This window comes from Pempheris klunzingeri, chromosome 10 (assembly GCF_042242105.1).
Source record: "Pempheris klunzingeri isolate RE-2024b chromosome 10, fPemKlu1.hap1, whole genome shotgun sequence".
In the NCBI taxonomy this organism is placed as follows: Eukaryota; Metazoa; Chordata; class Actinopteri; order Acropomatiformes; family Pempheridae; genus Pempheris; species Pempheris klunzingeri.
In genome coordinates, this window is record NC_092021.1 from 25612986 (window position 1) to 25632263 (window position 19278).

Here is a 19278-nt window from a genome sequence, read left to right on the forward strand (position 1 = left end):
TGGTTGATTTTGTACAAGAGCACATGTAGAGACAACATTCATACCCAGCCGTGGGAGAATGTCTCCTCTGAGGAAGAAAAGTTTGCTGACATGTTAAACCATAACAGACAAACCAGTTTTCTTATGGCTATTTTATGTAGAAATCAATAAATAAGGAAATGATATCGCTTATATTCACTCTATTATTTGTTCTATGAGGACAACATGGCATCCTTTTGATATTGATCGAATGACACAAAACACACATTTGTAAAAAAGAACGTTTCAGTCAGTTCCAGTAAGAATTATGTCCTCAGAAAGAAACACGACCAGCAGTCATACAATTCAAAATTAGAACAAAGCTATAGAAGAATGAATGAATGTGTAAATACCAACAAGCACAAAGAACCTATTGTTACACAGGTCTTCTCTATAATAGTTGATATACCCATTGCCTTGAGTGCACAAACAATGTTTTCCATAGCGAAGAGTGTCGCTGACTGCTAAAGAACATCTGTATCATCATTCGCAATATATCCAATGCACTCGGCTAATTAAGCTAGCTGCCCCGACTGACGTCATGTGTGCTCGCCGTCTGTCAGCAGCTGAGTGCGGCTGCGTTGTGTTCAGGCTGCTGGAGCTGATTTCTGCTTGTGATTCACCAGATGAGCAGCACTGCCTTTACAGCGCCTCGCATACTTTTGCTGGAAGCAGCATCAGACCAGAGGGTCAGACAAATGAGCAGTGTAGAGCGTCTGGTCAATAAAACACTCACAGCCAGACTCCTGAACATTTATACGTTGAATACAGGATGTATGTTCATCACTATCTCAGCTTGGAAGGATCATGGAACTGATAAACGCTCTGTAACTACTCGATGTTCAAGAGATTGCACGTTTATTTTATGTATAATTAACACTTTTACAATGAATAATCTTCTGAAATCTTAAAACTAAAGACGAGGTCTCGACCTGACTCTCTGTGTGTTTGTGTTTTCCAGGTGGAAGCACAGGCACTTCTCCCACCACCTCCAGCACGGGAACGCCTTCCCCTTCTGGTGCGGCACACCTCCTGTCTCCTTCCTGCTCCCCTCCGACCTTCCACCTCGCCCCCAACACCTTTAATGTTGGTTGCAGGGAAAGTCAGCTGTGCAACCTGGGCCTCTCTGAGTACCCAGCCTGCGCCCGCAGTAACATGGCGGCCCTGCAGGGCTACGGCGGCCTGGCCGACAGTTCCTACGGACGCCTCCAGGCCGCGGGGGGTGCTGTGGCCTCTGCTCAGCCCTCTGAATCCTTCCTGCCACAGAGGACTTCCTCTTTGATTGCTGCTGGCATGCAGGGCAGCGCTCATCCCTCCCTGACTAGCGGCGGCGGTGCCAGTGGCACTGGAGGCAAGATGGATGCCTACAGTGGTCAGCTGGGCTCCTTCCCAGCCTCACAGCTGCAGTACGTGATGCAGGCCGGAGGCAGCTCCAGCTCTGCCTCGTCCTCTTCATCAGGATCCTCCCCTTCCTCCGCCCACATGTTCAGCGGGAGCCACCACCACGTGCAGCAGGGCTCCTACAACGCTTTCTCCCTGCACAACCCTTACAACTTGTACGGATACAACTTCCCCACCTCTCCTCGCTTGGCCGCCAGCCCTGAGAAGCCCCAGGGAGGTTTGCTCTGCTCCTCGTCTCCCGCCGGGGCCTTCGCCGAGCGCCAGTACCTGTCCAACGGAAGCATGGACACTATGCACATGATCGGCAACACCAGCGGCGGCCAGCAGGGCAGCAGCTCCTGTGATGGACGTCAATATGGTTCCTCCTCTCAGATGTCCATGCACATGGTGTAGAAACTGGCATCGAACCTCACAGTCCTCCAAGCTTCTAAAGTCTTTCAGCTGAAGAGCAAATCTCTCATCTACGAACCCGGTTTGGTGTCGATGTTGAACCGGTGTTTTCACAGGAAGTGTTAATGTACTGCGGTACAAAGCGGACCCTTCACAAAAGGATCTCATGTTTTTGTTTTTAAAAGACACTCCACCACTTACAAAGCATTATAGAGGGAGTCAAAACTATTATTTAATTATCTTTGTATTAATAAAGGGAAAAATTGGGACAGCAGCCCGACTTTCTTACCGTTTCTAACAGGAAAGGAACAACAAACTCTGAGTGTAATGAGGAGAGGGATGAGCTCACACGCTCTGGTTCAGAGGGGATTATCAGTTGTGAATCTGTTATGGTGCAATAGTAGCAACACTCTTTTCAAGTGACTCAATCTTGATTTGTTTTTTTTTTGGGGACTCAAAGGCCATCCGGTCTGACATGACATCACGTCACTGTGATCCAGAAGTAAAAATGAAGGAGTGAGCGGCTCGCCGTCGTGGTCTGAAGTTTTTGGCAGGAGCGAAAAGAGACAACTGGACAAGATCAGTGAATGACTCACTGCTCCACATACATGCAGGAGACGGAGTATCTGGGCGCCAGTCGATGTGCCAAACGGGGGTGAATGCAACACGTGGACGCAGTAAGTCAAAGAAGTGTAGGTTCGGGTTTAACTGAGGAGCTTCATCCTGAAAACTGTCTGCGTTTATGTGGGAATTCAAGATTCCAACACACAACTTCACCAACCCGTCACACCCTCACAGACTGGAATGGCTTCACTATTTTTGAGTGGATTATGTTTTTAGGCATATATATAAGATGGCGAATGCAATCAATAACATAAGCTTAAAAGTTGTTGTGTGAAAAAGTTATAAAAGAAGCAATAGCAAAGCAGAGTAATTAAAGTATGTTTTGGTGTGTTGTAGAGATGTGTATTTAAGTGCTGAGCAGTATAACAATGTTACAGGCCAATCCGTTATAAAAAATGTGTGAAAAAAAGGGAAATGGCAAAGTAATTCTTTTTTGAAGCATTTTAAAAAAATGTAAATACAGGTGCCAAGCACGTAAAAAAGCTCAATAAACGTTTTAATTCATGTACATGGTTTTGATTTTTTTTATCCTCCACAATAAGCAGTCGGGTTTCAAAACAAAACTTGATTTCTGAGATAATTGTTCTGCAAAAATTAGAACATTCTGTGTTTTACAACTTGAGACCAGAGGAAAAGACGTCGTTATTGGTTTTTTTTTTTTTTACGCTATGAAGAATTTTTTACCCAAAACTCAGAGGAAGCAGAAGTGGCTCATAAAACCAACATCAGCAAAACAAATTATTTTGTTTACTGGAGGTAATGAAGGAAATAATGACACTGTCACACATGGCATGATGTGTGTTTCAGGGCTCTTTACTTATTGACGGCTGGGCGTTTTGTGGCCGAGGTTCTCTTATCAGCCGGACTCGGCCTTCAGGCTACAATAACAATGAGTGACATGATTATTAATCACACGAGAGAGCGTTCCCTGCTTATAAAACACACATCTGCTCCGCACCACATCACAGGCATGAGCTTCAAACACTGACGCAACGCATCGATCATAAACCAAACTGGAAGAAAAAGACCCAAAAAAGACAAATTTTCTCCCTGCTGGTTCTGTTTATTATGAGGACGAAGAATAAAGCTCTGGTGCCAACCGCACTCAGCTGCACTGCTGTGGTGCCCGACGCACATAAATATGGCACCTGTTTTAAAGAGACAAAGAAATCCCCCTGTAATCATCTGAGCCTCCGAGAAAGGGAAAACATGCAGCATTTAGGATCATTACTGCTCCAGCTTTGTGGTTCCCCCTCTTGTTACGGAGGCACAGACTCCGGGGATTTAGCCGAGGCCAATCAGCGTCCATTACACGGATGTCTTCTGAGCGGCTCTCCCCAATCACTTCCTATCATGCACGCGGCTCCGGCCATGAAATATCATATCTGAGCCATCATCAGAGAATGAAGGGGGTGTGGGACCCACTATTGGAAACACCTGTTTTTCCAAGCATGACTTCAAATAATGAGCAGGGTGATGTACCGGAGAGAAGCGCATGATTTCATAATTTGGCTCCACTCCATCTATCTGGACATTATTTCCAATAATTATTCATGTTATTTGTCTGATATACACCCCCCCTCTCTTGTTCCAGCAGCATTCAGAATCACTGCGGCCCCCAGCCCCTACCTGTCTTCACCGCAAAGTTACCTCGGGGCCTGTTAAATTAAGAGATGTATTTGTGAAGAGGTGCACGGGGGTCCACGGAGCAGCAGCATGACATAATGCACAGCAGGCCTGTTTTTATACTGTAAACTATCCATCAGCTCCCTAAGTGGAAAAGAATGGCCGAGCTTGAGTAACAGCCGCTCGGCCTTTGATTGTGGCATCTTTCATTAGAAAGAATGCAAACGATCCCATTGATTGATTAATGGCTCGCCGTAAAACATGAAACTGGAACAATTGGAGATACAGGACCGGGTATTTTAACGAGATCCTCTGACAGAGATGAGAGGGATCTGGTGCCTAATCTGCGGCTTTGAGTCCATTTTGAGTGACAGCACACTGACTGGAGGGTATCCCATAATCCCCCCCCCCGTCTCAGCCATTGATCTTTCCCTCTGAACACATTTTAGACATTTCAACAGACGTAGAATCACTCTCTGGGGGAACTCCACTGGACGCAAGTCCAGCCGGGGGGGGGGCAGTGACCATATGCAGAGAGGTGGAGAAGTTGCTTTAATTTCTGCCGGTCTGGTTTTGATACGACACACTGCAAGTTTATATCAGACTCTCCAATCAGAAATTCCTGGTAAACTATTGCCCTCTTGTGTCTATTCCTCTCTTCTACTCGAGATTCCTTGGCCCGACTCGTCTTCACAGTAAATTATTGCCGACAGGAGACGTAGACCCACTTTTCTGAGGTGTTATAGTGCGGCTGACATGTGTATTGAAGCACTAAATCATCGCTCTTTCACAAAGGGCTTTCACATACCTTCAGTCGCCCTGCGCCAGTGTTTTCTCTCCTTCAAGGAACATCTTGAAACTATTTTAGGATTGATAAAGTCATGATACAGATGTCAAGCTTTAAAAAAAAAAAAAAGAAACATACAGCCTCTGGTGATGTGGCCAATGTTTTTACAGTCGCAGAAGTGCAGTTCTCTGACGGCAAGTTGTGTCCTTTCTGAAGCGTTATGTTTCCATAAAACAGTACATGAACTGTTACAGAGGTAATTGAGCCCATCTGATAACTCTCATCCATCCACAGCATCTCATAACTCCCAATTATAGCTAAAACATCATTTGAATAAAAGCTGGTTAGAGAAGAAGAAACCTCAACGGAACAGAAATCACCTAGTTGTGGCCTTTTTTTTTTTTATAAAAGTCTGTGAGAACAAATGCTTTTATTCATGGTCACATGACGGCAGCTTCACAACATAAGAATCAGATCTTGGTCGTGACTTCACATAGACAAATATGTGAATGTAAATGTAGTTGTTCACAGTTTCCTACTTTCCTGTAAGATTTTACAGCCGTCTCAGAGCCACCGTGTCGTCCTGAGGCCTGAATACAACAACAGCTCAGTAACTCAGAACAACAACAACATAACAGGAGTTACACAGAAGCAGAAACAGCATTCATCTTTTAGCCGACAATCACTGAACACATCTCAATGTAAAACAGGCTGTAGGATAGTTTCAGTATCCCAGAATTCAATGCAGTATTAAAAACCGTGTCACCTCGTCACTGCTGATTTTGGTTCGTCATCCAGCAAACGTGATCACGAGGACGATGCAAAACCATCAAATCAAACTACGGTAAAAGGTTTGTCCGTCTTTCTTCCACCCAGAAGGGAAAAAGAGAGAATGTGACAGCCGACTCCTGAGTGAATCTGGAGTGGAAGATCGGAGCAGGAAGTCTCACACACCTGTTGGTGTGTGGGAGCGAAGAACATCAACATGTATCATTAGACACGTAGAACAACATCAGAGATCTTAATGTGTGAAGACTGTTAGTGGCTTTATCTCATCAGTGATTCCAGTCGTTCTATCATTTATTAGACCGACTTAATTTGAGACGTCCTATCAGGATCATGCTGCTACACAGTTAAGATACATTCAGCTGAGGATTAAAGTGTGAACATGATTCACGTCTTCATCTTTTAAACACTTATATATACTAAGAGAATGACAAATATGAAATGTGGCTTTAAAGGTACATTAATACACCGTCTGTGGGAATTCAGTCAAATAAAAACTTTTTTGGGTAAAAAGATCATTTCAAAACCGATTGTGTTGGACCCCAAATTATTTATAAAGGCTATATATCCAGATAAAGCAGAAAATACTTTTATTGATTTAAGCGCATTGATAGCAAAAAGATGTATTGCTATAAATTGGAAAAATATGAATGGACCTGGTGTCTCCCAGTGGTTAAAACAGATGTCTAGTTTACCTATATAATTTACCTATAGAATAACATATATAAATAAGTCAAGGCAACAAGAATTGGAAAAGATTTGGGGACTTTATTGACTTTACTAAGGACTTTGATGTTTCTGATGACTTGACTAATTTTTGAATTGCAACCATGAACTGTATCTAGAGACGACCACCTGCTACAGTCCAAAAGAGAAGCTCTGTTCTAGAAAGGCCCTGTTTTATGTGTTATCTCGGTTTATTCTATTTCTGTTAGTGCTTTTCTTTTTATATTTGTTTTCTATGTTTGTGCAAAACATGTGATACTGAATACTGTGATACTGAGTATAACTGAAAATTGTATCACTTTGAAAGAAAAAAACTCATAATAAAATGTTTATGGAAAAAAAAAAAGAATAACAAATAAGATAAGTAATAATGTCACACAGATTAAATGTTCACACCCGAGGCACTAAGTGTGTCTCTTGGCTGCAGCGTCACCTTGAATGTAAATATTCTGCATCGTTTTTCAAACAGTTAAACAAAATCTGAATCTACATTTCAAGAGTTTGTGGCGTCGGATCCACCAGAGTGTGTTTGGCAGATGTTTGACCACAGTTGTGCCGTTACACTCCATCATAATTCTACCCAGTACATGTCAAACCTCAGTCTGTACGCTCTATTAATCTTCTAATCTTAATCCTTAGTTTAACCAACACCAGACCAAAACACATCCCAGAGGCTCCGTGTGTGTGTGTGTGTGTGTGTGTGTGGAGGAGAAATAAAACACATATTCTCACACTCTCAGAAAAAGGCCTCAGCGATGGCATGCAGGTCAACAGGAAACACCCCAAATGATTTTCCGTCTTCCTCAGGAGGGAAAAGAGATGTTTAAGATACGGTCGACCCGCTCAGGCAGGTGGTTCTGATAAAGCCCTCGGCCCGAGCCGTCCCATGGTGCCGTGCGTGCTGAGTACAAAGACGCCCCACTGGGAAGCCCCCGTGTCTAAATGAGAGAGGTCCGGTGCTGTGTGGCAGTTTCCAGGCGGGTCCTCGGAGATCCAGCGGATAGTGTGACTGACCGGGCAGCTGACCCGGATATTGAAACCCCCACGGAGGGTTGATTTCAGAGTGTCAGAACCGGAGTGGTGGAGCCTGGGATGGATGAGCAGCAGCAAAGGTGAGCTGATTCATCTGTTAGTCAACTGGAGGGAAATTATTTACCAAGCAGAAACACCAAACATCCACTAGTTCTGCTTGTTTTATAGGATTTCACATCATTTAAAACTGTGGGCCTCTCACAAAGGTATTGATTGGTGATTTGCACATTAGAATTTCAAATTTTAAATCTAAATGTAGTTGTAAAGTGAAAAGTTTCTTCAGATGTCTGTTTTATATAAAAGTTATTTATTGCTGTTATACTGTATGAAACCTTGGAGCCTGAAAAATGTTCGGCCTTTAAATTTAATTAGTTTAAACAAAGACATCCAGACGTTTTATGGCCTGCAAACATCCAATCAAATTACAGGAATGGATTGATATTTTTTTTTTAATTTCCTGAAAATAAATAGAGAAGAAAGAAATAAATAAAAGCCATTACTGGATAGTGAAAAGCTAAAGACAGGTCTACACTTCAGCCACATCACACGTCTGATGGAACAAATACGATTCTACTTTGATTAATAAAGCGGCGCGGTCACTGGACAGGCTCCATGTTTTACTACAGGTGCATTAACTGTGTTGATGTGCTTCACCTGGAAGGAAATAGACCTAATAGATAGTGATTGTGGTTCTGGATCAGAGTATTGACAAAAAGCAGGTGACCAGCATTCAACACTGTCCCTGAAGGCATCGTGTGCGTCCTCCTCTCCACCAAATACAGAAACACAACACACACACTCACTACAGCTGTGGGTGTGTGAGTCTGGGGCTGATGTTGGGACTGAGTCCGTCCAACATCCGGAGGGGGGGTGTGTGTTGGGGGGGGTGGAACAGGACACACATGCTGGTTGGGTGAGTGGCTGTGGTGGTGGGATGATGGGGGAGAGTGTGTGTGTGTGTGGGGGGGTGTCCAGATACAGTGAAACAGGTGTCCCCAGGCGTCAAGCAGGAGAAATGAAAATTAGGAACGGCTCCCCCCCCTTTAGATATTTTCATAGTCTGTCGACTGGTGGCAATAAAATATGAGAACTCTGGATTTCCCACTTTTTCAATGTCACATGTTCTATTTGTATTTTGTCACTTAGTTAGAACCACTGATGTCAATTATAGTCACAGACATTTAAATCTAAATTCACGGCTCGTTTTCCAGCGACAGCATTTCAGCCAACATCCAGTCAGTTATTAAATTAACTCACAGGAAGTCGTGTGTCTGTAAAACACCAAAGAGGAAGTGATGTTTGCAGAAGCAGGTCAAGCTGTTAAAATAAAAGAGCGTCATAGTAAGAGCAGCAAAGGCGACGCTGCAACATCGTCTGGATTTCATGTCCCCATGAATACTGGATCAGGGGGAGAGTTGATAAAGCAGTACTGACGATGATCAAGATATTTAAAAATGAAATATTGTAATGATACACATATGATAATATCACGTATAGTGTTTTACTGTTTAATGTTAGAAATGTAAAGAGTGTCTGGACATGGTCAGTGGACATTAACTCTCAGTATTTGTGCTCAGTTGTCAGCCTGTGGTCTCACACAAGAAACTCTTTCTCCACATCCCTACATTTGTGTTTAGAGCAGAATTCATTTGCCAAAAAAAGGGACAAAAACCACAAAATGAACAAAGCTGAAGAAGAATTTGACTGATTTCACTATATAGTGTCATTATAGTGAATTCTTTCAGCCACAATAATCGTGAGGTGAAAATCTGATGTTCAAGGATTCAAGGAACTTTATTGTCATACCAGCACACATTTACACATGAGATGGTCCCACAATAAAGTCCTATATAAAAAAGAAGTAACATCTAAGAAAAACAAAATATAACAACTAACTAACGTAGTAAAAGAAGCAGATGAATTAGATGAATAGCTAAATAAGTATGTATGCATGTGCAAACGTATTATATGAGTGAATCTACAGGAGGAGCAGTGGTTACATCAAATGGAAGCAGGAGGATTTCTGCTGCTTCCACAGTGTAACTGTGCAGCCTGAACCCCTAAAAGTCCATGAGCTGCTCTTCCTAAATAGATATGGAGTAACAACCAGGAAGGTGCAGCTTATCCCCAGGTTGTCAGACAGTTTAGAGCAGCACTGCAGTATTATGAAGCTGACTGAGTGAGCCCTGGTGTGATTGACAGCTCCGGCTCTGTGAACTGTCCCCAATAAGCTCCGCTCACCGGCTCTGCAGGTCATTTTCCATCAAAGCTGGGAAGCGTTTGCGAGCACTACTGGTCCAGGTCAGCTCCGAATGACAGCAGAGCAAGTCGGAGGTCAGTGCCATACATGAAGGGCCATCCCATAAAAACAACAATGCTTAGAAGTGTGTTCCTGCCACGCTGCGCCTCCCCTCGTCCTTGCCGGGCCTTCTGAGAGGGCATTCAGAGTTTTCCATTCGCCACGCTCATTATTTTTACAGGAAGTTTGTTTAACAGTCAGTGTCGGGGACGATGCGAACAACCAGGCAGATTTGAAAATGCAGACCTAATACCCCTGGCTAAATATTGTGGAAAATATTCAGCCCGGCACACATGCGTTCTATAAATCACCTTTATAATGCTTGTCACATAAAATGTTACTACGACTGTGGGCTTGAGAGCGTGTCCGTTGTGTTAAAGCTGGCCTGATTTCAGGACAGCCACGCAGCCCTCGGTCTGTCCCCCCCACCATCAATCTATCTATGGGGGCCATACATGCCTGCTGGTGCGTGTCTGAATGCAAGTTTGAGAGTGGCAGCTGCGCTTTCTCATGGACCTCACCTGCAGCGGCTGGGCCGAGGCCAGGGACAGATTTCACAGTGACATTTCTGAAGCCGTCAGTGAGCTAAGTGTCTGACTTATTGCTCTGATAAAACAACATTCTATTGTGGTCCGGATAACAGTATTAAACAACGCCGGGGTAATCCCCGGTAACAGGCCTGCTGAAAGCTGAATCACACCCGCGCCCATTGTGCCGTCCAGCAGCTCGGCTGGGGTCACATTGCGACGTGCGCCGAGAGGGGAAAACAGGAAGCCGGGGTCCTCTCTCTCCTCCGTCTTTGCCCCGGTGGAATTTGGAGTGGCTGCACATGTTCAGCGAGCTCCTCGAACCGGTGTGTCAAAAACACACACCGACCAACTGCTTGAACTCTGTCCTCCATCTGTGAATTTCAGGGACTTAAAAGAGGGTTTGGCAGAGGCTGGCGGGGGATGTGTGTGTGTGTGTGTGTGTGTGAGAGGTTATAAAACACCAACAAGGACGCCCAAAAGACCACGGAGTGAGAGGAGATCCATGTTCGATACTGACGTCTTCTTCTTTTGTTTGTAACACACAGCATCACCTTAATAAGTCTCCATTTAGTCTGTTCTTCAAATAAAAAACCTAAAGCTAACACTGGGATTATAAACACACACACTTCTGAGCTTAGATTTTCAGGTGGATCCTCGGACAGGTAGATTACCCAGCATCCCTCTGCAGCTTCTCCCTTTATGGCCAAATAACTGTTAAAGGAAGCCGTAAAGATTTCACCAGCAGCACTTGTCCTCTCGGTCAGGACGGCAGGTGTTGAGAGAGGATGAGCTGACTGACTGAATCCTGTCCAGTTGTCAGTTTCTCTGTAAATGTCCGCATGTATCGGGCTCTAATGTAATTTATGTACGGGCTCTTTGGCTGCACACAAGTCGGTGTGCGAATCAATCTGTATGTGAAAGAGTTCGAGTTCACAACTTGTACAGTTTGTGGGACATCTGAGCCTAATCCCCCACACCTGCTCCACAAAGGAATGCCAAGTTAAATTTACAACCACGAGCAAAGACCGAGTGGAAAGAAGGTTTTAATTGAGGATGTCTCTGTGACACAGTTGGACGTGTCGTTTAAAGCAAACGCCCTCTGATTTTAAATCAAGTCTTAACTGTAGGAGGAAGATTCAAAACCATTAGAATCAAAGTTTCAGAATAAATGTCCTGCAGCTCTAACATTTGTCTTTTATTTTGTAGTAGAGACATTTAACATTTAAGAGGTGACAGTTATTGATTATTGGTGAGTGTCTGCTCAGCTCAGTCCGCTTCTATTTTGGCCTGTGAGTTAAATTAATAAAGTAATTCTTCCTCTAACCCGGAGAAGTCTGTTAAAAAGGCCGATACGAACACAGAGACGACAGTATAGTGAGTTTTTCACCAGCTGACCGTCACGCTGATTGCATGTGTAACTAATCCAGAGCCCTGAACTGTGCTGTGCTTCCTACTGTAGATAATGGCTAATTTAAAGGATTAGTTCACCCAGATTACAAGACGACATATTTTGCGATAGTTTTGGTTTTGCATGCTGAGGTCCGTCTCTTTCTGGTTTCTGCTGCCACCCACCATGATGGTTAGAGGGGTTTTAACAGATAGAACATCTCACTCCAGAAACATCCTGCGGCAACTCAGCTCACTGTGAACTTCAGTGAAATTAGATTTTTTTACCAAAGTTAACCAAGTTTACCAAAGCTTTTGCAAAAGGGAAAAGTTGTGCTGGAGATAATGAAGCTAAAAGGATCTTACAATACAGGGAGTAGATACAGGCCAGATCTAGTGGCTGTTGGGTTTCTGATTACTGATATGTACCAATATGCTTTAGCTCTACATTTTAGCTCTTATTTTGCAGTTGAACAATAACAGTGACATTATGCAATTTCTATTATTTGTAATAAAAGAATAATTCTATTCTAATTCTAATATATTATATAATTCTATTATTCTCCTAAACAGCAGCTAAACAAACTGGTTGCTACATGCCATCACTAATCACTACTGGTTTGGCTAAATTAGCAGTTTTGTGCTTTATAAAGTCTTGAACTGTGACTCCAGTGTGAGAGGAGGACTGGAGGACTATTTGTCCTCTGACGAGCGCTGATCTGGGTGCTGCTGCGAGCAGCCGTGTCTGTTGTGCAGATTGAGACCTCACGCTCGGCCACGGCCGGGACAACAGGTTGAGTTTGGACTGCACATCGCTGGCCAGAGCCGCTCTGCCCCGCCTGCCACTTAATCCACTTAAAGCCAATTACAAGACTATTACTGTGGTCGCCTTCCCGAAAATGACAATAGAGCCTGTGGTGGTGGTGGTGGTGGTGGTGGGGGGGGGAGCCAGAGAGCAGCACCAGTGCTCAGATCTGGTCCTCTGTCTGTCCGTCTGTAGCAGCTCTGTTCTTCATTCCTTCCTTCTCTCAGGCGATGCTGTTATCTCAATTAGTTGCAGCGGCGGCGATTGATATAATCACTGTTTTGGCTACACGGGGGCGAAAGGTGTTGACGGATAAGATCCTACTTTGGCCAAATGAGATTTAGAAAGTGTTTTGAGGGACTGCTTTAAAAAAAAAAAAAAAAGGTCAAAGGGCAGATAGTCAGACACATCAGCCGCCGGCACACTTTGATTCATTAGAAACACACATCAGACAGGCTGCTGTCACAGGACGACGTTCTGAAGTCCACACTTTAATAACTGAATGGTCAGAAGTCTGTGGGATCCTCAGAGTTTGTCTTAGTTTTAATTACATCATATTTTGTGCAGCCATAAAACAAAATGCTACAGTACAGGCTTGATAATAATCTTTTATCCAAAGTGCTTTATAATTTGCTCATTCACACATTCACCAGCGCAGCAGGAAGCTAAAATGAGGCGACCAGAAGACCGTCCTCTTTAGCAACACTTCCTTTAAATGTGTGGTCACATGAAGTAAAATACAGTTAATCTACTCAAACAAACCAACAGACAAACTCTGGTTTGCCAGAAAAAAAAAAGTCTCAACTTAGAAGCTTAGTTCAGAGTTTTTAAGGCCAAGAAGGAACTTTCAGACTGAACTATTTCCACTTACAGTTTATGCTCCATTTGAAGACCAGATCAGCTGCTGTGGATACGTGAAAGTCAAGTCAAACATGGCACAACCTTCATTTTGTCCAGTGTAAAAGACACCACATGTCTACTCCAGTGATATATTACATAAAATGACTGAATAACCTTTAACACCGGCTGGACAGACTGTCAGGAAACTTCCCTCAGTGGTGAGTGAAAACCACATGGTCAGCTCAGCAGTGACACAATAAGATACAGGATTCAAAGTTTACTGAAAAACTTTATGGGTCCAGTTTTGTGCTGAATAGAACAAGAAATTAGAAACCGAACCAAACGCTGTCAGATCACACAGTGAAATAATAAAATCTGGTCTTTATTATTCCACCTATTGATCAAATTATTAGTGTTAGTTTATAAAACTGAAACTAAAATATACAGCGTTTATCTGCTGTTCAAGACGACCAGTATTCAACTTAATCACTCCTGTTTTCGTCCATCAATAAAACCTTCAGGAGTCTTTATTAAGAGATGTGGGAACGGCTTTATGTGTGTGTGTGTGTGACATCATACATATGGCGAGCACACACGCAGGCGTAATCCAGCGCCGCATACATACAAGACGCTGATTTAATTATACAGGAAGTAGGCGCTGTGACATTCCTCTTGTTATTTATGACGTGTTGTGGCCATTTACATCTAAACCATGTGAGAAGGGGAAACCCAGGGCAGCAGTTAGTCAGGAATTTGAACCACTCGTGTCGGGAAAACCGCCGTGTTACAGTAAAGACGGACCATCAAAACAAAAACAAACACACCAGAGCATCATTTAGCTTCACAGGACTCTTTTCATCCACAGGTGTGACTGATAGGAAACTCTTGGGGTGAAACATTGTGCTCGTCTCGTGGCCAACAAAGCTGGATTTAAACCAACATGTTTTCACTTTTGTTGTCAGTCAGTTTGCAGGATTAGTGAGAAGTAACTTCATCTGCTTCCTGTGATGTTTCTCTGCTCTGATTTAGAACAGCGCTTAAAGCAGCTATAACACCGACGATCTCATCAGATGACGACATAAAGACAACGTGCTAATGTGAAAGAGATTGTTGGGGCTTCGGCACAGGAGATCACACTTTTGCCGTTTCATTTGGAGGACTTGTTTTGACATTTTTGGGTCAAAGAGATTCCCAAAATGATGCAACCTGATGATGAAGTAAAGAGAAAGAGAAAGAGTCTGGTGTCACTTCTTCTCTGCTTCATTCTGTCCACAAGTTTTCCAAAATAAAGAAATCCATATTAAGGTTTTGTGAACAGACAGAGCAGCACTGGAGTCTAATACTGGCCCTGCTGGCAGGAACCATTCTGGATATTTGGCTTATCAAAGCTCTCATCTCCTGGAAACAACTGTGAACTGGTTTATGAGGACGTGAAGCACAAACAGCTGCTAGTATGCTGCAAAGAAAAATCCTGAATTGGGTGTTAATTCTTAAATGATTATATAATGACAGTATTACAGATACACCACTGTAATCAGTGCTGAGGGTGTTTCACCAGGTGTCGGCCAAACCAAGTGGTGCTTCGAGGAGAAGGTAAAGTGATCGGACATTTTTCTTTGTCTATTAGCAGGACTCACAGACATCACAGGTGCCGATACATCCTGCATGTTTAGGGTCTCCTCTCGCTCCAGGTCGATGTTAATGCTTCAGGTTTGGAGCAGCTCCTCAGATGCCTGGATGTCCTGCTGTAACTTTAGATTTCTTTTTTTTTTTTTTAATCTCTAGTGAGTGAGTCGCCAGCTTTAGTTGTATAGGTTACAGAGCAGGCACGCTGGGAGGGATCCAGTTACTGCTGTGTGCAGGGCGGCCGGGGGGGTGGGGGTGCAGGCGGAGCGTTTGTTGAGTGGAAAATGGCCTCTAAAGCTCCTCTACTCACCTTTCGCAGTGACAACATTTAGCACGGTGTGCCGACCCCCGACTCCCCTCTCTCACCCATCACCACCCACTGCTTCTTACTCACCCACCCACCCACACCCCCCCCATCCCACCACCCACCACCTGCATTCAGATTTCCCTTTTTAAGGCTTCCCAACCTGTTTTTGGAGTGTTGGAGGGATGAAGTGATTCCGCAGGAGTAAATGCCCTTCAACAGATGGTCAGACATGACACAGGATAGTGGGTGGAGGCGGCGATGGTGAGGTGGACTGGGAGTGGGAGTGGGAGTGGGAGGGAGGGGGTGAGGGGGGGTTACAGTTGGGGTCCTGGTCCAGCCCCCACTGCGGTCGAATGTGACAAAATGCAAAGTGGAATTCGCCGGCCCCTCCAGTCCAGAATTGGCCCACTGAAAGAGCATGTGAGAGGCACGATGGCATGTCCTTCGCAGTCCGGGCGAGCTTGGGTGACAGCTGCGATGTTTATAGGCCAGCTTCGATGACAGTCGGGGGAGGGGGGGAGGCGGCTCGGCTCTTTTCAGACAGGAATTAGGTTTGTCATCAGATTCTAAAATCCTTCTGATTTATGACATTTCCACTCCTGTTTTCCCCACTACCCCTTTAACCCCCGCCGACACACACCCAGCGGGGAGATGATGACATTCAGCAAAATTGTTTGTTTGTTTACTTCTTACTTTCACCACAAAGGATCGACTTCCCGCCCTCTCTCTCCTACAGACGCCACGCTGCAGCGCCCACAGCACACCTTCAGCATCTGAAACTGACGATCGCTCTTTAATGCACGTCAATGACACCATTTTTAGTCTGTTTGTCTCGTCTGCTCACTCAGTGGAGTTTCACACCTACAGTACTTTTAGATTCACCACCACCTGGTGATCACAGAGACAACAGGTATATCAAACAGGTATTTTACAAACTACGTGGCTTCACAAAGAGAAACTTTTCATTTACTTTGACTGCTAAGTGTGCAGACATGAGGAAACATCTAGATCTTTGACAGGTCTCATTTTTAAAGCAGTTTGAACCCAGAATATATTTGAATGTAACAGAAACATCACCCATTTAAAGCGATTTTAGTTTCTTGTCTTTTTATACTATTGATAAAAACCCATCTGAAGATTCAGTTATCTGACGTCAGTTTAGTTTAACTGTGATGTGTTTACATCTGCAAAATATCTCGTCTCTCTTCTCCAGAGATCAATCTTTGTTGAACAGTAGATCTGCTCTATTTCCGCACTAATCACCGAGTCTTTTCCTGCTACGAAGAAGTGAATGAAAAAAAGGCTGCATTTGAAGTGAAAGAGTAAAACCAGCATGAAGCCTGGTTCTGCTAAACGTCACCACCGGCTGTTTCCACACCAACAGCTCCACCGGTGCACACAGGACGTCCCTGAAACGAAGGTGCTTTGATATTTTACAGGTTTAGCCTTCAGCCGACTGAACATGTAGAACCTGAGTTTCTTTTATGTGACACAAAAATGCTAAATAACATTCATGACATTCATTTCAAGCATTTACTAAAAGGTTTGTTTTCTGTGGAGAAGCAGCTGGTGAACCAAAGGACACGAAGGAGGAAGGAGAAAAACATTTTGATTAACTGATCACCTCACAAAGTTTAGCTCATGTGATACCGTTACATTATGGACTTTATTTATTTAATTGTGCAAAGATTGTTATCCCACAGATGCATTATTGAACAAATAAGTAGGAGGAATGTGAGTTTTAATGACAGATAATCTAAGAATATTGAAGAGGTGATCTATAAGATCAGTATCTGGGGCCAAAGAGTTCTTTAATCTCCAGAAGCTCTGCCTCCCACCAATCTTTGTGGGACTAAAAATATGATATGCAAAACTGGAAGGACCTTCATCACCCGTCCATGCAGGGAGGAGGACAAGTATGTGCGAGTAGAGGTCAGAGAATTTAACATTGTGTGAGTGTCAGAGAATCAGAGCGTGACCAGATGTAAAGGGACTTTATGAGGGTTCGGTCCATGATGTGTTCAGACAGACAAGCCAGAAATAAAAAGTCCAAAGCGTCTTCGATGAGATTCAATATTTACATAGATCTGGTCTAAAGTTCTCAAAAGTCTCCCTGATAATGTGGGATGATTGTAGTGTAAACTCTGAGGGAATAGTTTAGTGTTCTGGATGAAAGTCACTCCTGTTAACAGGTTTGTCTCAGTTCTTTTACTGGACGTCAACTGTTTCTGCAGAAGAACACAAATGTACATCTGATCCATTCTATACTAAGAGAGGTCAGAGGTCAACTACAGAGCATCCTGTCTTAATCTGCTACAGCTACACATCAAATAAAGTTTAACCTTTTTGTGCTTCACCTGGTCACATTGCAAGTCTGCTGTTTTTACATCCAGTGGTGGAATTTTAATACTCTGTGCATGGAAAAAATACAAAAATACAGACTTTACAGATATAGTTATGAATGTGGCAAATGACATGTGAGTGGAAGTTGGGAAACTACAATGCTTGGTTAGAGTTAGGAAACATAGCATAAATAAAAAGATATATGTCAACTGCAGATCTATGAGTCTTGAGTGCTACACATCCACCCACCCACCCACCCCCCCATCTCAGCCTCCACCCTCTGCTGTGCAACATAAGGGCATTAGATGTTCATCTTACGGTGCAGCATCATCTGATATGGGCATCGTCGGACACGTGCAGCACTGCCTGCTGCATGTGGAGTCCATCACCAATCCATTCTGACTGTCTGTGATGAGAAAAGTTTCCTTTTCAGTGGCCCCTAATCTCGCTGATCCCCCCCACACCACCATCACCACCACCACCACCACCCATCATTTACATGGAAACCACCTCTAATGAACGGACTGATTTAGAGATTACACGTATTGCAGTGTCTCCGTTGACCAGGGCATGAAATGACAAAATATCTCGCCTGACAACCAATTAATGAGGAGCTTATGTGTGGAACATCTCTTTTAATAGGAGGGTGTCATCAATACCAGGAGGGCCGTGTGGCAGCGCAGTTATGCAGGGAGGCAGTTTCACAGGAGGCATCCAGGCAGATCGCTGCAGGGGAGGGTGGGGGTTATTTTAAGAAGCAGCATTTGGGAAATAACTGTGAAAGTTTTGGTTTCACAATACAAAGCCGAGGCTGTGATCAGAGCAGAGACAGCATCATGTTCAAACCTTCACTGTGTTTAAAGCATTTATTGGCTGGAAGATGGTTAAACTAAGTAACGACTCATTCTTCTTTTCCAGATCTAGTATTTTTTATGTTTAGACCATTTTATATTTAATTTTTGAAGCTTTGTTATTATTATTCATACACTTATATTTATATAACCAATCACAAGCACAACCAAACCCACTTTATTATTACCCAATCATGGACAACTGTGCAATTATCCAATAATCCATGTTTCCATCCCACCCTATTGTATTCTGTGTATAGAATGTTTCTTTGTGTATATAAAGGTTTTTTTCTGTATATATTATGTTTATTTAATCTTCTATTTCTTTAACTGTCTGTCCCCTTGAGCTGCAGTAACGGTAAACTTTCCCCACTAAGGGATCAATGAAAAGTTTTATCTTTATAAACATTATTTTCATCTGTTTGGTAAATGCTGGTGAAAATGTGAAAAGGGGAGCTCGTAGTGATGAACCCATAATCAATTATCATCGTCTAGAGAGCAGTTCAGCTTATTTTAGGTGATTGTTTTGTTTTCCAGACCACAAATTCACTGTCATCAGCGACCTGACTTCCACAAACTCTGCTAAACCCACTGGAAGCTGCTTACGAAGCGTGAAAAACCCAACAAAGTTACGGACTTGGTTGAGCCAATATAGAGCCTTTATTGATCAGGTGAATCCAAATCAAAAGGTAAAATACATAAATAAATGCTCTGTGTTCTGAAGTGATGCAAGAACAGAAGACCGACTGTTTGGGGAAAAAAAGGAAGTACAACTCAAACTTTGATTTACATTTGCCACCCGTCAAACTTTTCTGCTCCATCAATAAAAGTTTATGCGTCGTGGGAAACGTGTCACCGTTTTCAGTGTTTCTGTATTTCAAAAGGAGATCAAGCTGGGCGG

The 19278-nt window shown here is 43.4% G+C and overlaps 1 protein-coding gene across 1 annotated transcript in view; it reads left to right on the top strand.

Moving 5' to 3' along the window:
- tbx15 (T-box transcription factor 15) overlaps window positions 1-2801 on the top strand; it is a 35547-nt gene extending 32746 nt beyond the window's left edge. Inside the window, exon 8 of the mRNA XM_070838117.1 lies at window positions 980-2801. Coding sequence (XP_070694218.1) covers window positions 980-1812 — 833 coding nt within the window. The 3' untranslated portion in view covers window positions 1813-2801. The remainder of the gene's footprint in view (window positions 1-979) is intronic.
- The last annotated feature ends 16477 nt before the right edge of the window (window positions 2802-19278 follow it).